Raw genomic sequence first — 19,666 nt, 5'->3', positions numbered from 1 at the left:
TTTTGCAGAGCGTGAATGCTCTGAAACACAAACAGTACACAGCAAACATGTTGGTGTGTAATCATGGTTGCTAAAGTTAACGTTACCGGAAACTTAACTTACCCTTTTGTGTCGGCGAACAACAGTCATGTCGACGTCTGAACTCCGTCAGTATTCCCAAACTCCTGTTTTTTTTAGCGGTGATTTTCGTTGCTTCCTTCAGCTTCTTTTGAAACAAAACATTTCTTCTGGCTGCGGCGAGTAGCCGACGTGCTGTTGTGACCCGCGCTGAAAATTACGTCATCACGCGTTGCTATAGTGACCAGCCACGCTGAGGCTTTACTCAATCTGCAATGGAAAACGGAAATATAATGGGCCGAGGCGAGCCGAGGCGGGCCGAGGCGAGCCGAGGCAAGCTGTTACCAGCAGTGGAAAAACGCCATTTGTGTTGCTAAGAAACGCTGAAAGTTGAGGGAAATAAGAGTTCTTCCTTTAATTCTCTTCTCTCCCTTGCCCCAAACCTATACTTTCTCCCTCTGTTCTCGTTTCTCTCCCTACTTTCCTGCCTCTTCTTCTCCGTCTTGTCTCACCTCCGTCCTCTCCCCCTCTCTCCCTCGCTCCGTCGTGTCTTGCCGGACTTCTTCCCCGGCTCAAGGGCTTAGGTGGTCATCCCTCCCAGTTTTCATCACTTAGAGCACCAATCAAAAAGGGCTTAGCCAGTGTAATCCGTCAGACTATTGTCCCCTCTTGCTACTCCTTTGCTCCTGCTCCCCTCCTCCACCCTCAGCCACTCCACTTTCCAAACCCAGCTTCAATCCAGCTTGATCTTTTCTGCTTGCTCTTATTCTGAAAATGTTGTCTAAAAGAAAATGACAAAAAACTTCCATGATCTGGATAGAGTACAGTTCCTAGATGAACGATGAACGATGCATTCATAAGAAAAAGACATAGACATAGACAGTCGTGATTTTGCAGTTTGCAGTCTCTCTCTCTCTCTCTCTCTCTCTCTCTCTCTCTCTCTCTCTCTCTCTCTCTCTCTCTCTCTCTCTCTCTCTCTCTCTCTCTCTCTCTCTCTCTCTCTCTCTCTGGACCTTAGACCTGTGTGTGTGTTTGTTTCACTATGGGACCACAGGCAGGTTTAGGGTGTAAAACATGTTGTCATGGGCTTTTAATGACGCTTCCCTGAATCTTTACGGGTTTCTTCGTCCTTTACTTTTGACCTTTCCCTAACTTTTAATTGGGACATAAAGTCAATCTTCTTTGTCTGATCATGAAACTCAAATGATAAAAAAGCTAACCTGTCTACTAGAAGGTACTCTCATAAATGAGTCATTTGGTGGCCAATAATGTTTTTGCAGGAACATAATTGCTATTATGTTCACAGGCAGACATTAAGAGGTGACCCTTTTCATTGGACAACACTCCCCATCCGAAGGGAAGGAGCATGAAAAGTCTCTCCTCTTCCTCTCTCCGAGCAGCTAGACTCCTTTAGTTCCAGGTAACTAGCTTATCATGCGATAAGACAGCGGGATCCCTGTGAAAAAACCCCGAGCTAAACTTCCAAGGATTGATCCAAGCTGCCTGCTGGAGCCCTGTTAAACAAGCACTACCCCTCCAGTACACACACCATGATGAAACGCCGCACCTTATTTGGAAAAGACAATGAAAAGAAAAAACAAAGAGTAGAGTCAGCGAAGTCTATTACATGACAGCAGAAGAAGATTAAATATATCTTTAAATTGGGTCACTTATGTAGTAGAAATGGGAACTTTGTTTTAGAAATTGATGCCTTAGGCTACACATCCACACCAAACAAAGCCACAATGTGAATCAGTCGGTCTCAGGTCCTAATCATGGGTTGAGCTTTGACACTAACTTCTGTTTTCCATTCTTTTAACTTATCAACCCAGACATCGACGAATGCCAGGAGAACAACGGAGGCTGCGATCACTTCTGCCGGAACACAGTGGGATCCTTCGAATGCAGCTGCCAGAAAGGACACAAACTGCTCACTGATGAACGGACATGTGAAGGTCAGTGACTGCGGCTGTAAAACTGTGTCATCAGTGCTGCTATCAGGCTCAGGGTGTCACCCAGCACTCAGGTCTATATGTACATTGAATGTTGAGTCCCTGTGGTTTCACCTGCCAAAACTCAGAGACTTATTGTTTTATGACCCAGCAGTGGATTGGACTACAGGCTCTTAGCTTCCTCCTCCCTTGAAATATGATTGCCCATCCCAAAACCATTAGACTAGAGTGCTGTCAATCTGATAATTGTGAATCAGAGTTATGTCACAGGTGTATTATCACCTGACACAATAACCGTGTTTCCGTCAAATCAGTATGGGAAGCAGGTCTTCTTCCACGGAGCCCGCCATGTTGCAACACCATGTTCCTACAGTAGCCAAGAATGGACGAACACCGGCTCTGGAGAGGCCTTTACATTTGAAAGTTACCTGAAGGCCACCGTAGATTCTAGTGCACCTTTGGAAAGGGAAGGGCTAGAACCTACACGCAGCACCTTTAATTTCGATGTCTCTTTTAAGGATAGTATCACTGCAAACATGCAGTAAAACACTGCATAAACCATGCCACAACATAGCAACCCTGCCATCTTGCTAATAAGCCCTTTTAGTTGATGCCATCTGCTGGACTGGAGCTGGCAACGGCTCATGTTGTGTGTGACATCTCACAGAGTGCCATACTTTGATCGAATTTAAATCAGGATAAGGCTGTTGAATTAATTCATTCACACATAAGAAGTCCCTATCTTGGATAAAAGTATCATGGCAGGGAAATCTCTATGTAAATGGGAAACTGGATCTTTAGAGCAAGTTTGCGTCTGTGCGAGAGTTCTCTAAGGAACCAGGCATACACTAGGTCCCGCAGTAAATGAGTCTAGAGAAAATATACACTTTCCATCAGGTTTGTGAAGTGTTTGTGCAATGCTAGGCTAATGTCCAAGTGGACCGACTGGACTCACAGGAGACAAATAATTTGAATGTGTGTAAATCCATTGATCATTGTAAATGCATTCAGTGAGATAAGGTCAAGGCTGCACAGTCATATAATCTACAGTTTATTGCAACTGGGTGTGTAGCTGGGTGTGTAGTGTACATGCAAAGCCTCCTGGCGATCAGCGGTTATGTTTGTATGACCAAAAGCAGATTCTTGGTTTCAAGTTGCAGCAAGCAAGACGGGAGAGCAGATAAACATAAAATGATGTTTATTAACATCCAAACCCCAAGGTGCTTCAGTCCCAGGCCCAAAACCACCAAGCGTGTACACTTCGCCGGTGCTTTCGGATTCTTTAATGTGCTGTTGAGTGTTGGTAGCCACGTAGCGGCAGTGCGTATTTCTGACACACCTTTGCCACTGTATCATGCCAGGTTTATTCCATCAGGTGACATATCCAGACGGTTCAGCTTCAACATGACCTTCAAATGAAACATTATGTTTAATATGGCAGCTCTTTCTGTGCTGTCGAGCTTTTCCAGAGAAAATAGCTCCTGGTGAGACACTACATGCCAGTGTTACAGCCTTTGCCAGAACTGGCTACGAAACCAAAGCAGAGAGATTAATTTGCATAAGTTATTTCTTCTATTCTAAAAGTTTAGAAAGGCAGAGCGATAGAGAGAGTAGTTAAATAAATGTCAGCGATCACCGTCAAAACAGCCCATCAACACAGCAGAAAAACATCTCAGCCAAACCAGAAACAACGTTTATTTTATTCATGTTCCCGGATCAGTTTGTGTAAACCCTGCTTGTGAGCTATCTCCAAACAAGCAGGTTATGCCTAAACCCTCTCATGAACAGTTGCCTGGAATATTTACGGAGCCAACATCCAGGCCTTAACAACTTCCTCCACATGATGAACTCCATTATAACATGTTGTATTTTTAGCCCCTTTAAAGCCCTGCAGAACAGCCTGAAATAAACCAGGTGAGCTTGAAACGCTGGCCTCCATTCCTGATAGGTAATAATATTTGGTGTTGGACAAGTATACATAAACACATGCGCAGGCAGGCGTGCGCACACATACACACACACACACACACACACATACAGATTGACGTGACTGTGAATGTGAGCCGTCTCAACGTTGGTCCAGTGACGTTTTTCTGGATTGCTTTATTAGGACAAGCTCTTGTCCTAGTTTAGTGTGTAACTCTTATTTGTTTACCATACTGTCCACTGTGATTAATGGGATGGCCTCTTTAGTCCATAAATGAGTCATTAAGATCGCAATATCTGTGAACTACTCATCCCGCTCACCTTTGCTTCCATCGATGCAGTGGAACAAAACCCGTGTTTTCTCATTTGACTGATTTAAAGGGCTCACATCATGATATACGTGGTATTTAAGAATTTTCTGAACTGATGCAGAATCCCTGATATGTTTTGATCAATATTTACTCAATTACTGAAACCTTAACTTGTGTTTGCCAGACTGTCAGTTTTTTTTTTTAAGTGCTACAGTTGATCTGACATTTCCCAAACACAAACACAGGCTTACTGTTACATTTGTTACTACATTTGGGGTAAATCTGGGTTTATCTATTATTTCAGCCACAAAAGACATTATATACACAAAAGTGTTCTAAGGATGAGTCGTACCAACCATTATGGTATTTATGTGAAATATCAGGGTTGTTTCCCTTTAAAATGTTTGTTAATGGCCACTGGATGCAAGAGGACACCCCCGTATGGATATTAATAAGAACAGCTAAATAGCTAATTTGATTGGTCACTGATGATAATGTGTCTTGCAGTCACTGTCTCCAATATTTCTCATCAGTTTAGTATCTCTTTGGTCTCCCTCAGACATTGACGAATGCTCCTTTGAGAGAACCTGTGACCACACCTGCATCAACTACCCTGGCAGCTTTGAGTGCTTGTGCAAAAAGGGATACATCCTGTATGGCCTCACTCACTGTGGAGGTGAGAGCATGAGAAAAACATCTGAACCCGCAAACGGGCCTGGAATTAGCTGTTTGACACAGCCAAAGTGTGTGTGCATGTGTGTGCATGTGTGTGTGACAGAGTAGATCAAATGCGCGTGTTGGTGTGCATGCATGCGTCTGAAAGGGAAAGGCTTTTCAGGGTGTGAAGGTGAGGGGTCACTGAGTGTGTGCAGACGGCTGCTGCTGAAAGCTCCCTCACACCTCAGTTCCTCTGAATAACTTCTCCCTGAGCGAGTGTGTGTGTGTGTGTGTGTGTGTGTGTGTGTGTGTTTGTCAGTGTCACACACCTGTAGCTCAGTACAGTTCTGACTGTCCTGCCGTTCCACTGACTGACTTATTTGAAAGCCATAAATATGCATTTATTAAAGCCTTTTCTGAAAAATGTAATCCAATGCTGACATTACGTTATCTATTCATTATTTCCCATTTTTATAATGGCAATTAAGAAAAAGGTTCACTTGAGTGCTTGCACCGAACACTGTCATGACAGATTTTGAATAGCTAGCACAGTAGACTGTGGCTCAGGTGATAGACTAGATGCCTACCAATTGGAAGGTTGTTGGTTTGATCCCCAAGGTTTCCTTGGCCAAGACACCAAACCCAGAGTTGTACTATGTGAAAGTGCTTTGAATAGTTGTTAAGGCTTATATAAATATAGTTTATTAACTTTAAGGGCCCTTTCCTCAATGTACCAATGATGTAAAGGAATTTGGATGTTTGTTTGTAATGAACTATAGAATCACATCTCTTGTCCACCTTTATATGTCTTATAATTGTAATTATAATGTTTTATGGCTATTATACTGTCTGTGGTTGTGTCTCAGACATTGATGAGTGCAGCATCAGTAACGGGAGCTGTGAGAATGGCTGCATAAATACCCAGGGAGGCTACGAGTGTGTGTGTCCACCTGGACAGAAACTCCACTGGAACAAAAAAGATTGCATCGGTAAGCACCATCTGTGTGTGTGTGTGTGTCTGTGTGTGTCTCCGTGTGTGTCTGTGTGTGTCCAGGTGGTTGTCATGGTGATGTGACTATGTGTGTTCCTCAGAGGCGGTGAAGTGTCTTCCTAATGGGAAGCCAGCACCCCGAGCCCAGCTTATGTGCAACAAGAGTGGAGGAGCAGAGGTCTGCTCACTCTCCTGCCCATCCAATGCCCTCTTCCTTGCAGGTAAACACACACACACACACACACACACACACACACACATACACACACACACACACACACACACATGCTTACACAGCTTTCCTATTAACCATATGCTGGGTACTTACAGATTTACAGTACCAACCCTAAAGTATTAGTGCGTATACAACAATACATGGAGTTTTATTGTTGATATTTGAATAGTTATTTCAGTTAATAAGTCAAGGAAGACAACCGAACATTTGCGTGTAAATTAGACTTAGATAAATTGAATCTCAACAACTGCATTTTTTAGTTGATGAATCCTGCTGACCCCCAAAATAAAATCCTGAATGAGCACAATTGTCAGGGTTTTATGGTTCCTACAATAAATCCTGTGGACTTTAGTGATCCCTGTCTCCTTCTTCTAGTCCCAGTTGATTGATATGATATGATATACAGTATATAGGCAGATTTTATGGTTGTTTATGAAATATCTCAACATATGTGTCAGTTTGTGTTTTGTCTGGAAGTGATCTGGGTATAAAGAAGATTATTATAGACCAAAAACAAATGAGAGTAAAAATGGGAAACATTTTCTCTGTGGAATTGCTTATTTAATGTCACAGTTGGTGACCCAGCAAATGAAATGAACTAAACCACTCTAAAATGAGCTTTACTGCCAAATGTATAGTTTCAGTGGCCATGTTGCACATGCTGCTTCCCTCTGGTGGTGACTGCTCCCTGTCACAGCTTTCTGTACCATCCTTTCCTCTCAGTGCAACTAATGCTTGACTCTGATGCTCACGCTCTTTAATGGTTGATCCTCAAGGGACTCCCCACTCAGAATGATGCATTTTTCACTCTGCAAAGTTTTCTTCTTCAAGGCTTCTACCGTCCCAGTACTTTGGCTGGCACCCAGGTGTGTCCACCCGCGATAGTACTTAACAGACATCTGTAAATCGATTACATTCTTTCATCATGCCTTCTTTTCCAGAGCGAGGCCTTCGCTCCATTTAACTTGGCCGCCATGGTGTGAGAGTGATGGATAGCTCACCGGCATGAAGTGAAATATTTGTTTTCTGTCTTTTTGGAGTGCCGCTTAATTTTTCTGGGGAAAGAGCCATGTAAATTCCTGTGGCATAATACAGCCGGGGGTCTTATTTAATCATCTCGCTTTTATGACCTCCGAAGGCTTCATCGCTCATTTCTTACTTGAAATGCGTCCTTGAGTGTGTGCGTGTGTACATCAAGACAGGATTCATTCAGCTCTCATTTGGGCGTTCATTTCTCAATAGAAGTTAATGGTGCCATGGCAGCAGAGTTTTCTCTGGGCTGTTGGTCACGTTTCTAAATACATGAAGAGAGTAAGATCATACAGCATTTAGAATATGGGCGTGGCCCGGCCCACCGCCAAGTGAAACACACATGCTTCCATACAAAACTTAAGACTTAAACTAAAAACTTCCTAACCTCTCATCATCATGTCTGATATCTCTATTCTCACTGTAGACTTTGTGTGTGTGTGTGTGTGTGTGTGTGTGTGTGTGTGTGTGTGTGTGTGTGTGTGTGTGTGTGTGTGTTCTCCTTACAGACTCAGAGAACAGCTACACACTGAGCTGTGGAGTGCCTGTACAGCCTGGTAAAGCTCCTCAGAAGAGGAATGCCACCACTGCGTTACCTACATGTGCCGGTACAGTAGCCCTGAGAAAAACTGTTACTAACACGTATAATGGTACTTTCTTATCTTAATTATCAGATTATTATTACTTTAGGACAGTGATTAACAACCAGACACTTTGTACCCCGGGGGTTACTTGGAAAAAATTACTGTTTTGATTAAAAGAAAATGTAATTTGTAACAGCTGCACAAAGGACTTTTAAACTGGTAGCTAAAAGTAGTGCAATATCGGCTGAAATGGTAAGCAATAAGTAGTGACTGCGGCTGAAACTGTTCAAAAAGTAAGCTAATGCTACTGGCTAAACAGTTTAAATAGTTAGCTAAAGCTACTGACTTAACAGTTTAACTAGTTAGCCAAAACTACTGACTTAATAGTTTAAATAGTTCAAAGTAATGGATAAACGATTGACACATTCAGCTTCATTACCAATAAGTAGAAGAACGATTGCTTACGAAACCAGCCTAATTGCTGACGATTAAGTTGTATAAAAAAATGAATAGTATTATACATTTGGAAGTTACTTTAAAAAACAACAGGTGCACAGTTAATGTACTTTTTACACACCTGTGGTTTCTATCATGATTAACAGTGTTGTGTTTCTCTCCGCTGTGATTAAATAAAGACACACTGGCCCCCCCAATCAAACAGAAGGCCAGGTTCAAGATCAAAGACGCCAAGTGTCACCTAAAGCCCCGCAACAAGGAGAAACACAGAGATTCATCCAAGCAGAACCTGCAAGGTAAAGACATTGTACTGGATTAGCAAGTGTTTAGGAAGACACTAGCATTTATAATCTATGTTTTAACTGAAAGTCTGTACTTATCTTTTAAAGCATTATAATCTAGCTCATAACTTTTCCTTTCCTCCTCCCCTTTCTTCACCTCTGTATTTTCCCCTGGGAGTAGGCCAGTTCCCCTGCACCGACGACTGCCAGGTAACTTTTGTCAACCTCAAGTGCGACTCATCTAAGAAGCGCCGACGGGGACGCAAATCTCCTTCCAAAGAGGTTTCCCACATCACAGCTGAGTTTGAGATGGAGATGAAGGAGGAAGAAGCTTCAGGTGAGAGCTGCCTTTCCTTCTTACCTAACCCAAATCTCCAGCTGGAATAGTTAGTTAGTTCAAGTAGGTAGGTAGGTAGGTAGGTAGGTAGGTAGGTAGGTAGGTAGGTAGGTAGGTAGATAGGTAGGTAGGTAGATAGATAGATAGATAGATAGATATTTCTTGATCCCAAAAAATGGGAAATTATGGTTACAGCAGCAAAATCAGTCACACAGCACAGAATATAAATATAAATAAAAATACTGTGATCCAATATACATACATACAATATACATGAAATATATATGGAATAGTAAAAATTCATACATTGCCAATAGACTTTACAATGAATGCATGCATTCCTTGCATGCATGTGAACTTGAAATGCCAAATCAACAATTGTTACTGAAAGTCTCTTCAGTAGTCTGAAGAGACTTTCAGGAACAGTAACTGAAAGGTTCCGAACCATATACAGAATACATAATGATGTGCATGAACAAGCAAAGCATTCAGAAAGAAAATATTTCATTTTCCTGTTGTTGCCTCAGACACGTGTAATGTGGACTGTGTGCGGGAAAGGATGAAGCAGAAGCTGCAGAGCACCATGCGGACGCTCAGGAAGTCCATCAACAAACAGCAGTTTTACATCCAGTTCTTTGGGACGGAGTACGAGGTGGCCCAGAAACCGTCCAGGGCACCAGAGGGAGTCGAGGCCTGCAGCACGGGGCAAGTCCTCCGAGACGGAAAATGTGGTTAGTATGGAGTTTAACTAGTTGTCTGTTAGTGTCATGATGTTGCTGCCATCTTTTGAAGAGGAAGATCAATAGGAGCCACAGAAAGTAGCCACCTGGGGCGCCATGGTAGGTCACCTGGTAGAGCGTGGGCCCAATGTATTAAGGCTCAGTCCTTACCGCAGCAGCCCAACATCTTTCCCATCTCTCTCCCCCTTTCCTCTCTAGCTGTCCTATCAATTAAAGGCCAAAATGCCCCCCAAAAAATGAATAATAATATAGTTGCAAGCGTCAATTTGCTTTTTTTTCCCCTAATTTCTTTAAAGTAATTTCACACATGTGGTCCAATGTCGTTATAAAACATATCCTGCAAGCTTTGTAACGCTTAGACAAAAGGTGCACTTTGTTTAAAATGCCTAAAACTCTTTTGTCAAAACATTTATTTTCAATTCAGTGTGATATGTACAGTGATTTGAGAAAAGCAGATTCACAACACAAAAACAATTGCTAAAAAAGCCTCAAGCTGCGATTCCAAGCTCAAACCTTCATTTGCGTCATTCCACTTCCAGTTATTGTGCATTTTAAGAGCCCCCTAGTGGTCAATTTGAATGAGACTTGCAGTGTATGTGTAAAGTCATTATGGAGACATTTCCTGGAAGTTTTGTGTTGATTGGACAAATATTTAGTCATTTATAGCCTGATTTGCGCTACATCATTTGCAGTTTGTTGGCGATTGGCGTTTATAGCGCCCCCTGGTGTTCAATTTGAATGAAACTTTCACTGCATGGTTCAGCTACCAATGAGGACATATCCTGACAGATTTGATGATTGGACAATTAATATGTGATTTATAGTAAACCGTGTGTAATGTCACTCACCTGGCGTAGTGTAGTGCCCCCTAGTGGTGTATGTATATATAACTGTCTGGGTATATCTGGGGCACTTATCTGAACAGACCCTTTGAGTTTTGTGATGATTGGCCTTACAGTTGCTGATTTGTAATAATTTATGTCCAGAGCCACGCCCGTTTTGAAGTTCATTGGTCAATGACTTGAGAAAGTAATGGACACACTTTATACAACCTGTAATAGAGCTCAACAGTCCGCCCACCCTCCGAGAGACCTTGGGTTCTTTGGGAAGTAAATTTCCCAGTCATTTCTTCCATTGACGTATGGAAAAATGAGTGACTCAGAAGCATACAACATATCATTGTGAGTGAAAAAACGAACAGAAAATCCAAAAAGGTACAAGACTGTGTACATATTTTCATTATCGAACAATGGAACTACTCATCCCATAAACCACTGCGCACCACTGAAAGAAGAAAGCTAATGTTAATTTAGCTAACAGCTAATTCGGCTAACCGCTAGCTGAGAGAGCATGTAATAACTTTAAAAGATCCTCAAAATAGAACCTGAAAATAAATGTTAAAATATATAACAACTGTTACGTTTCCCAGTGAAAGCAGGGTATAAGTAGTTTGACTTAAATTTTTTTTAGAATGAATCAAGCTGTCCGCTAGTGGTTAGCCAAATTAGCTAAACTAACTTTAGCTTTCCGGTGAAGGCTAATGGCAGAAGCGTGGTAGCAGTCGTAAATCCTTGTAAAACAGGATTCTCATCTTGCTCATCTTGATTGAGTTCTAACAATCAGAGGTATCACTGTGGGATTGTGGACTTTTTCAGGATTGTGGATAATGAAGTACATCCAAACAATGCAAATAAAAGACATTTATCTCAAAACAAGGTTGTTGCCCCATGAACTTTGGCATCTTTATAAGCATATCGCTTAGTCATGTGGTAGCTGGTTTTAAGTCTACCATCGATTTTATGGCTTATACCCAGCTGTCAATGATGAAATTGCATTGTATTTCTACTTCCAAAACCCGCTGTGGGCGGGACTGTTGAGCTCTTTAAGCTTGATCCATTGGTGGTTCATCGGAAATTTGGTGGCAATCGGCGCTACGGTGTAAGAAGAGATCTAAAAAATGTGTTTTTCAAACAATTTTAAATGGCAGAAACATTTTCTAGGGGGACCTTAATGGTCCTTGAGGCTTTTCTGTAGAACAAATTAAGCTGCACTTGCGTAAGAAATTTCAAGTCAATCGAACTTACGGTTTGGGGGACGTGGCCTTTCAAAGTTTCAAAGTTTAATCACACTGCCACCCCAAGGTTCATGTTTCTTGCTCATTCCATCTCACGGGAATTTGAGCCGGCGAGGCAGACAACAAATTATAATATTAACTAAAACATACAAAAATAGAGGGGTTCTACCGCTTAAGTATAATCTTCCGAAAGTATCCACCTGTGTCTTCCTCCTCAGTGAGCTGTGGTGTGGGGACATTCTACAGTGGGGAGCAGGATCAGTGTGTCCAGTGTCCTGCCGGTACCTACCAGGACACGGTGGGGCAGCTGTCCTGTGAGCCATGTCCCAGCACTGAAGGACAGGGCATCGCTGGCGCCAAGAATGTGTCTCAGTGTGGAGGTATGTCACCTTAATCCTGTTAAGACACAGGAGCTGGTCCATTAGAGCAGGAGTTCTCAACCTGGGGGTTGGCTGATCATTTCTGGGGGTTGCCAGATGGTTGGGGAGAAAAAAATTAAATAACATATTTTACACTGAGGAACGATTGTTACATTCATGTGGGAAGTTTATAGATATATTGAGAGCGTAATTTTTAAATCTGGAGATCCTGGAAAACAGAAAGGGTGCTGTTTCGGCAGGTCATTGGCAGGGTGGGGGGGGTCGCGAACACCAGGTTGCGACTCAAAAAGGTTGAGAACCACTGCATTAGAGTACCTTAAATGTTTCCCCTGTCTATAGACTTTTTTTTTTCCTTCTTTTATGTTTGTCATTGCTGATAATTGGGAGATTTGAATTTTCCTTTGGCTTCCTTTTCTTAAAGTTCAGTATTAGGACTGCAGGTGAAATTAGTCTTCTCTACATTGGGACATACTGTATAATGTGTGTTCGGTTGGCACCACCTAGTGGCCCTTCATGCACAGTGAATCTGAACAGCCAGTACAGTGTGTTCAGTCACTGAGCTCTTTGTTAAGAGCGGAGATTAGAAATATATTTACCAACTGATCCTCACTGAGAAACACTTACATTGTGTAATCAGTATCCAACTTCCATCAGTGTCTACGGATACATTAAGAGGATCTCAGAGATTTTCTTCTGTCCATCCCTCAGGTCAGTGTACAGCAGGCCACTTCTCTGCTGACGGGTTCCGTCCATGCCAGCCCTGTGCACTGGGTTCCTACCAGCCAGAACCAGGCAGAGTTCTCTGCTTCCTCTGTGGAGGAGGTCTCCTGACCAAGTATGAAGGATCAGTGTCCTTCAGGGACTGTGAGGCGAAAGGTGAGGCTTTGTATCTGTGTGTGTCACTGTCTTTGTGTGTCAGATAGTGTGCATCTCTATATGTCTATTATTTGTCTCTTGATACAATTTTGTTTTTCAATATAACTATGCCCACAGTCGAAAAAGCAATGTGGCAGCTCAAATGCATTTCAAATGCATTTACATGTATTTGAGGTGGGCTGTAATCAGAGATATGCGTTTTTTATTTATCTTCAGTGTGGATGCCAGTTAAAGAATTTTAACTTAAAGAGAGACGGAGCAGCCCCCCTCCAATTGTATAAAATTAACCTGGGCCTACAATAACCTGTAAGGCAGCCTAAAGCGTTTATCGATACCTTTTTTGCATACAAGCTATTCAATTGTTGCCATGATTTCATACATTATGTCTTTATGTTAAACATACATGTGGCACATCCTTTTTATTAACTGTTGAATGGCCTTAGTGGGTCTGGGTTAGGCAGAGTTGCATTTGCTAATAATGTGTTAGATTTATGTTAAGCCAATTTGGTGGCGCCCCTGCAGTAACTTTGAAGACCCGCTAGAGGCCCCGGAACCCCACCATTGTCCGGTCAAAGTTTAAATGTGTCTAAAACTGAGTTTGCAATGATATTCCCATCGGCCTCAGCTGTACTCTGTGTTTAATTCTAATAGAGCAAATGTGAGCATGCTAAAATGCTGAACGAAGATGGTTAAACATGTTTAACATTATACCATATTAGCATCAGGCTGTTAGCACATAGTCATTGTAAGCATGCAAGTATTTAGCTCAAAGCACTTCTGTGGCTAATAGTGCATTCCATTTGTACACGGAAGTGAAATTTTCCAAGGTCAAAGTTGGAAACCTGCCCCCTGACCTCGGATTTCCCATCTTGGACAACCCCGAGTTCAAAGTCCAACATGGATGCCCATCAACAGTTATTACACTTTTGTCTTATTTGTGTGTCACTAAATCATTTGTACACACAGTCCTGTGACTGTCCAACTTGTATCTGTGGACCTGTTGTTATCGCTGTTTGTATGGATAAAAAACAGCATAATGCATTGTTAATGACTGTTATTGCTAACAATGACTAACCTGGCTAGAGCTAACCCATGACAACAAATCCAACTTGTGAATGGTAACGCATTCAACTCGGGTTTGACGTCATTCCCAGCTCTGAGTTTTAAGTTAAATGGAACGCAACATAAGTAAAGCCTCACAGAGCATGACTGTAGACAAGAGCTATGATTAGGCCCGAAAAATCTGGCTCAACATTAACCCGCATAGTTTCTCTCCAAGCCCGACCCAAGCACATTCGGGCTTAAGAACACAATTTTCCACTGTTTTTTATCCATGTATGAGAGTGAAATAGATAACTGGTAGATGGCACTAACACCCAGCGGTACACAGCCCAAACATTATTCATGACATTACTCAGACTATAAGGTCTACATTTAAACAACACACCGGGAGATTTGCGCAAACCCGACCTGAATCAAGCCCTTGGGAAAAGTTGAAAAATCATAGCCAATAGCGTCAGGTCCAATCAGCGCTCTGCTGTAGACTTTAAGCCTTGGTTAATATTCCATAGGTTGGTTGACTTCCGTGTAATTTGAGCTTTTTATCTTATCTACTACTTTAAAACTGCATATGTTAATGCTGGCATTTGCAAAGACACAAGCCATTTGTCCGCAGCGTCATTGTTAATGTTGTCATAAAGTATTGTTCAGATGTTTATATGAGACGGCAATTTGCACACGTAGATGATAGAGTCATCTGTACAGGGTTTAGTTCTCTGTTTATATGCCTACTTTGTAATCTAGGCAGGAATAATATCAAAGCTGTGTCTTATAGATGGCCTGCTGTTTATTCTCTTTATTTTCTGCTGTGTGTCCACCGACTGCTTCCTGTTACTCCTCAGTGCACTGTGCTCCTGGACACTACTACAACTCCAGTACCCATCGCTGTATCCGCTGCCCAGCAGGAACCTACCAGTCTGAGTTTGGGCAGAACTACTGTATCACCTGCCCGGGGAACACCACCACTGACTTTGACGGGGCCACCAACGTGTCCCACTGCAAAAGTAATGTTGTCCAACATACGTACAGTATGTAAGATCTAATTTAATCTTAAGTGGGCCAGACCAGTAAACCACTCAAAAGTATCAGAAACTGTATCTGCCACAGAGTTTCTTGTTAGCTTGATGTTGGCAAGCGCTAATTGTTTCTGCAACGACAGTGTTTTAAGGCCATTGTAGGAAAAAACTAATGTTACGGACAAAGAGGGGAGAAAGCTCAGAATTTCAAAGATTAAAGTTGTACATTGACAGAAAAAGAAACAATGTTCTCTGATAATAAAGTGGTACATTTGGAATGGGAACTCATTACTTCTCTGCAATTTGAAACCTTTGGAACAACATCCACCAAATGCCACCAGGGAAACTCACGGGGAAGGCTGGAGGGCAGACAAGATCACAGACAGGAGCACAAGCAGGATAATAGGCAAACTGGAGATGTGCAGCACATGACAAGACACGGAGCCAGGCTGCATGCAGGGACAGGGCAAAACGACAAATCACAAGACAAAAGGAACACAGAGGTTGAGTACAACAGGTAATGGGGAACAGGTGAGACGACAGGTGAAGCACATTAGGGCGGGGCAGGACAATCAGACAAGCACTACGCAAAACCAGACAAGATCAGACAAGACAGGAAACCAGACTATCAACATAAAACAGGAAGCAGGACAACAGACACTTAACGGGGAACAGACCAAGAAACAAACACAAGGAGCAAGACAGGAAAGATAACCCCAGTAAAAAAAAAAAAACATAACAACTGTGCATCACACCCCCAAGTGAATATAATGTTTTCTGGTCATGATTCCTCTCATAGCTGGTTGGCTTGGTTCAAGGCTCAAAGCTCTAATTACAGGCATTTAATCAGAAAATCACTTCCGGAACCATAGCCGCTCATCGGTCACTGTTGTTTGTTTCTATTCTTCTGCCCTCAGACCAGCTGTGTGGAGGCGAGCTGGGAGAATACACAGGCTACATTGAGTCTCCTAACTACCCAGGAGACTACCCATCCAACGTTGACTGCATCTGGACCATCAACCCACCACACAAGAGGCGGATTCTCATCGTGGTACCAGAGATCTTCCTCCCCATTGAGGATGAGTGTGGAGACGTGCTAGTCATGAGGAAGAGTGGTAAAAAAAATCACAATAATATTTTTTAACCAATCACTCAGACAGAGTCATGGTCTTTATGTTGGTAGTCAAATGCAATTGTTAATGTCCATTGCCAGCCAAAGGTTGCTCAAATTATGTCCATCCATCTTCATCCGGTTATCCGGTATCGGGTTGCAGGGGCAGCAGCTCCAACAGGGAAACACAAATTGACAAATCGCAAATAGATTATTAGATTTCATTAGATTAGATGTAACTTTATAGTGTATGCGTGTCCCACTTCACGCACGTATCTATTTTAACACATAACGTTATATGATCCACTAGTCTTGACAGTAGTACCGATAAGCTCGTATCTTGTTAATTTTTTTAAAAATTTGGAACGTAGTCCTTAATAGAACCAGGTCTCAAGACCCATCCCTAGTCGTGAAACCGACCAAAGTTGGAATTTAAGGTCATTTAAGACCATTCAACGTAACAATCCTCAACTCAAATTCAGTTTGCTCAATTGTCATTAGACCAGATTCTAAGCAAGATCCTGTCTAGGACTTCTAATCTGTGTTGACTTTAAAGTTGAGTATGACATTCTTGACTTTGGAAGCAGCACTTGACAAAGCAATCCCAGGTCCTTCTGGTGGACGCAGGTGCAATACTTCAATTGGAAAATGTTCACAATCCAAACATATTATTCTCCAAGGTCCAGAATCATAGTTCTTACTGGCCTGTAGGTAAGGGATCAAATACAGTAGCCGTCCACAGATAGCGTTTTCCCTAAGGATTCACTGTGCCACATCTACGTATGTTTAACATGAAAACATGATTCATAATATCATGGCAACAATTATTATTCCAATGCCTTAGAATTCTTTGATCAAAAAAATGTATGTTTAAAGGCTTTAGGTCATTCTACATGTTATTATAGGCCTTGGTTAGTATGCATCCTCATTTTATAAACTATATGTAGTGTGGGGGAGCTGATCTTTCAGTTAAGGGGTCCTTGGATATAAACACTTTGAAGACCCCCGCCTGAGGACATATGCAAACCTGTGTAATTTAGTCCGGTTCAATCCGACTCTGTTTTTTTCCCCCTTTAATGCTATTAGTTGGGCACCTGTAAACATGGCAATCATTCAGTTCAATGATATGCTTTCTCACAGAAGTAATCACTAATCCTGACTTTAGTTGCAGGGGAGAAAAGTTCTCATGTGGCTTTTAGTTGCGCTAAATCAATTTGGTACATACTGTACTTAAGTAAAAAATAAGATTTTTGCACACCAAACATATCATTAGACCATTAACCACTTCAATACTTGAAGTACAATTTCCTGATGATACTTACATACTTTTACTTAAATAACCTTTTCAATGCTGAAATTTACCTTGTAACAGAGTACTTTCACAGTGCGGTATTAGTACTTTTACTGAAGTAAAGGATCTGAAAACTTCTTCCATCACTGGTATACGTTATTATTGTTGTCACTGACGAAAACAAAATGAACACAGTCAACACAGAATCACGCTTGCTATTTCCAGTTGTTATGCTAAACTAAGCTAACCCACCCTTACCAACTCAAAGTGGTCGAATGTAAAGATTTTTGCACACAAAACACACGTAGTTTATAAAATATAATGTTTTATTATAAATTAAACTACCCAAAAACATACAGGCCAACAAGTCCACCTGAAATCGTTAGACCATTAAACACTTAATTGATTGACAGAACGGTTTTTATCATTTGTTTCTAAAATGTGAAGATCTTTCTGCACTTGAGCACTGCTAATACTTTAAGTACATTTTCCTGATGATGCCTGCATAATTGTTTTCCTTAGGTTTTCTTTCAATGTAGGACTTTTTCTTGTCATAAGAGTACTTTTACAGTGTGGTATTAGTACTTTTACTTGAGCAAAGGATCTGAATACTTCTTCCTTAAGGCCAACTTATCTCCTGACTACTAAATGTTTGTGTATGTCTGTCTGCACCATTCACCAAGGCAAATTCCACGTTGATATAACTTACTGTGGCAATAAACTTTAAATGTAGGACTTTTTCTTGTCATAAGAGTACTTTTACAGTGTGGTATTAGTACTTTTACTTGAGCAAAGGATCTGAATACTTCTTCCTTAAGGCCAACTTATCTCCTGATACATACCAGATGATATGTCTGTAAACCCTAAGGATGTGGATAATTACTATTGTGACATGTTTGTACCCTTCCTCCAGCCCTTCCTACCTCCATCACCACCTATGAGACGTGTCAGACCTATGAGCGGCCCATTGCCTTCACCTCTCGCTCTCGCAAGCTCTGGATTCAGTTTAAGTCCAACGAGGGCAACAGTGGCAAAGGGTTCCAAGTTCCATACGTCACCTACGATGGTGAGACCCCTTCAAAACAACTTTCACATCTCACATACAGGCTGCCAAGAGTGGCTTATTAGTCATTTAAAAATGATAAATTTACTTGTGAATCATGTATATGTTGTTATTGATTTTGCTATTGCGACCTATCTTTACTCTATATACTCTACGATCTGTGGTTCCCCGTCCCAGAGGACTACCAACAGCTGATAGAGGACATAGTGCGCGATGGCAGGCTCTATGCCTCTGAGAACCACCAGGAGATACTAAAGGTATCTAACAGCCTTAGATTCTGATCGAATGACATTAACAAGACCCTAGACCTCCACTGAGATTCACCCCCACAACCCTACTCACCACACTCTTCCTGGACTATACATCTGCCCTTTGCACATACTGTATATTTTACAATCTGCACTCTTTTATTTCTTAATAATGTTAAATGTTTGTGTATGTCTGTCTGCACCATTCACCAAGGCAAATTCCACGTTGATGTAACTTACTGTGGCAATAAACCCTTTTCTGATTACATTTTCCTTGAATTTTTTAATTATAAAAAAAGTGAAGGTTGAAAAAGTCCTAAACTCCTATGATTGGTCCATGACACTCTTTGTCCTTGTGTCCTCCCTGCAGGACAAGAAGCTAATAAAGGCCCTGTTTGACGTGCTGGCCCATCCCCAGAACTACTTCAGGTACACGGCACAGGAGTCCAAAGAGATGTTCCCTCGCTCTTTCATCAAGCTGCTGCGCTCCAAAGTCACCAGGTTCCTAAGGCCGTACAAATAGACGGGGCCTCTCCACTGTCCTGTTAAATCCATCAACTTAAATGTAACCCCCCCCCCCCCCTCCCTTGTCTACTTCTCACTGCCTTTGTCAATGTGTTTTTGTATCTGTTTTATGACTACACATCTTCATTTCCTGTATTTTTCCTCAATCCTCACATGCTGCCTTTCCTCATCTTTGACCCCTTTAAGTAGTAACACATCACACACGCTTCTCTCTTGCTACTACAGCTTTTTCTATAAGGTTTGACCAATATGGGTTTTGCAGGCCAGTATTAATATTTTTAAAACAAAGTGGGAGATGCCCGATATAAATTGTGTGTATATATTCTTTCCTTAAATCTGAACATTTTATACTGAAGAGTATTTTTTTCCAGTTTGGTACAATAACATTTAGCAGCTCCTTAAGACAGGGTGGCCATGCGTGCCAGTGAAGGTGCAATAACTGCAGTACTGGTGGTGGATGTTTTAAT

General features: G+C 41.8%; 1 protein-coding gene across 4 annotated transcripts in view; it reads left to right on the top strand.

Annotated features, from left to right (window-relative positions):
- Window positions 1-19,666, top strand: part of scube1 (signal peptide, CUB domain, EGF-like 1) — a 111,395-nt gene extending 91,729 nt beyond the window's left edge. For 2 of the 4 annotated variants that reach the window (XM_034863787.1, XM_034863784.1), the window contains 15 exons: window positions 1,890-2,012; window positions 4,806-4,922; window positions 5,770-5,892; window positions 5,996-6,115; window positions 7,668-7,766; window positions 8,378-8,494; window positions 8,661-8,816; window positions 9,344-9,547; window positions 11,849-12,010; window positions 12,719-12,886; window positions 14,788-14,949; window positions 15,879-16,076; window positions 18,277-18,429; window positions 18,604-18,683; window positions 19,045-19,666. In XM_034863787.1, the coding sequence (XP_034719678.1) occupies window positions 1,890-2,012; window positions 4,806-4,922; window positions 5,770-5,892; window positions 5,996-6,115; window positions 7,668-7,766; window positions 8,378-8,494; window positions 8,661-8,816; window positions 9,344-9,547; window positions 11,849-12,010; window positions 12,719-12,886; window positions 14,788-14,949; window positions 15,879-16,076; window positions 18,277-18,429; window positions 18,604-18,683; window positions 19,045-19,197 (2,135 nt within the window). In that variant the 3' untranslated portion in view covers window positions 19,198-19,666. Of the gene's footprint in view, window positions 1-1,889; window positions 2,013-4,805; window positions 4,923-5,769; window positions 5,893-5,995; window positions 6,116-7,667; window positions 7,767-8,377; window positions 8,495-8,657; window positions 8,817-9,343; window positions 9,548-11,848; window positions 12,011-12,718; window positions 12,887-14,787; window positions 14,950-15,878; window positions 16,077-18,276; window positions 18,430-18,603; window positions 18,684-19,044 lie in introns of all 4 variants that reach the window. The other 2 variants (XM_034863786.1, XM_034863783.1) reach the window with 1 other exon arrangement.

This window comes from Etheostoma cragini, chromosome 23, assembly GCF_013103735.1.
Source record: "Etheostoma cragini isolate CJK2018 chromosome 23, CSU_Ecrag_1.0, whole genome shotgun sequence".
Taxonomy (NCBI): domain Eukaryota; kingdom Metazoa; phylum Chordata; class Actinopteri; order Perciformes; family Percidae; genus Etheostoma; species Etheostoma cragini.
The sequence above is the reverse complement of the archived record's forward strand: the minus strand, read 5'-3'. Positions and strand labels throughout refer to the sequence as shown.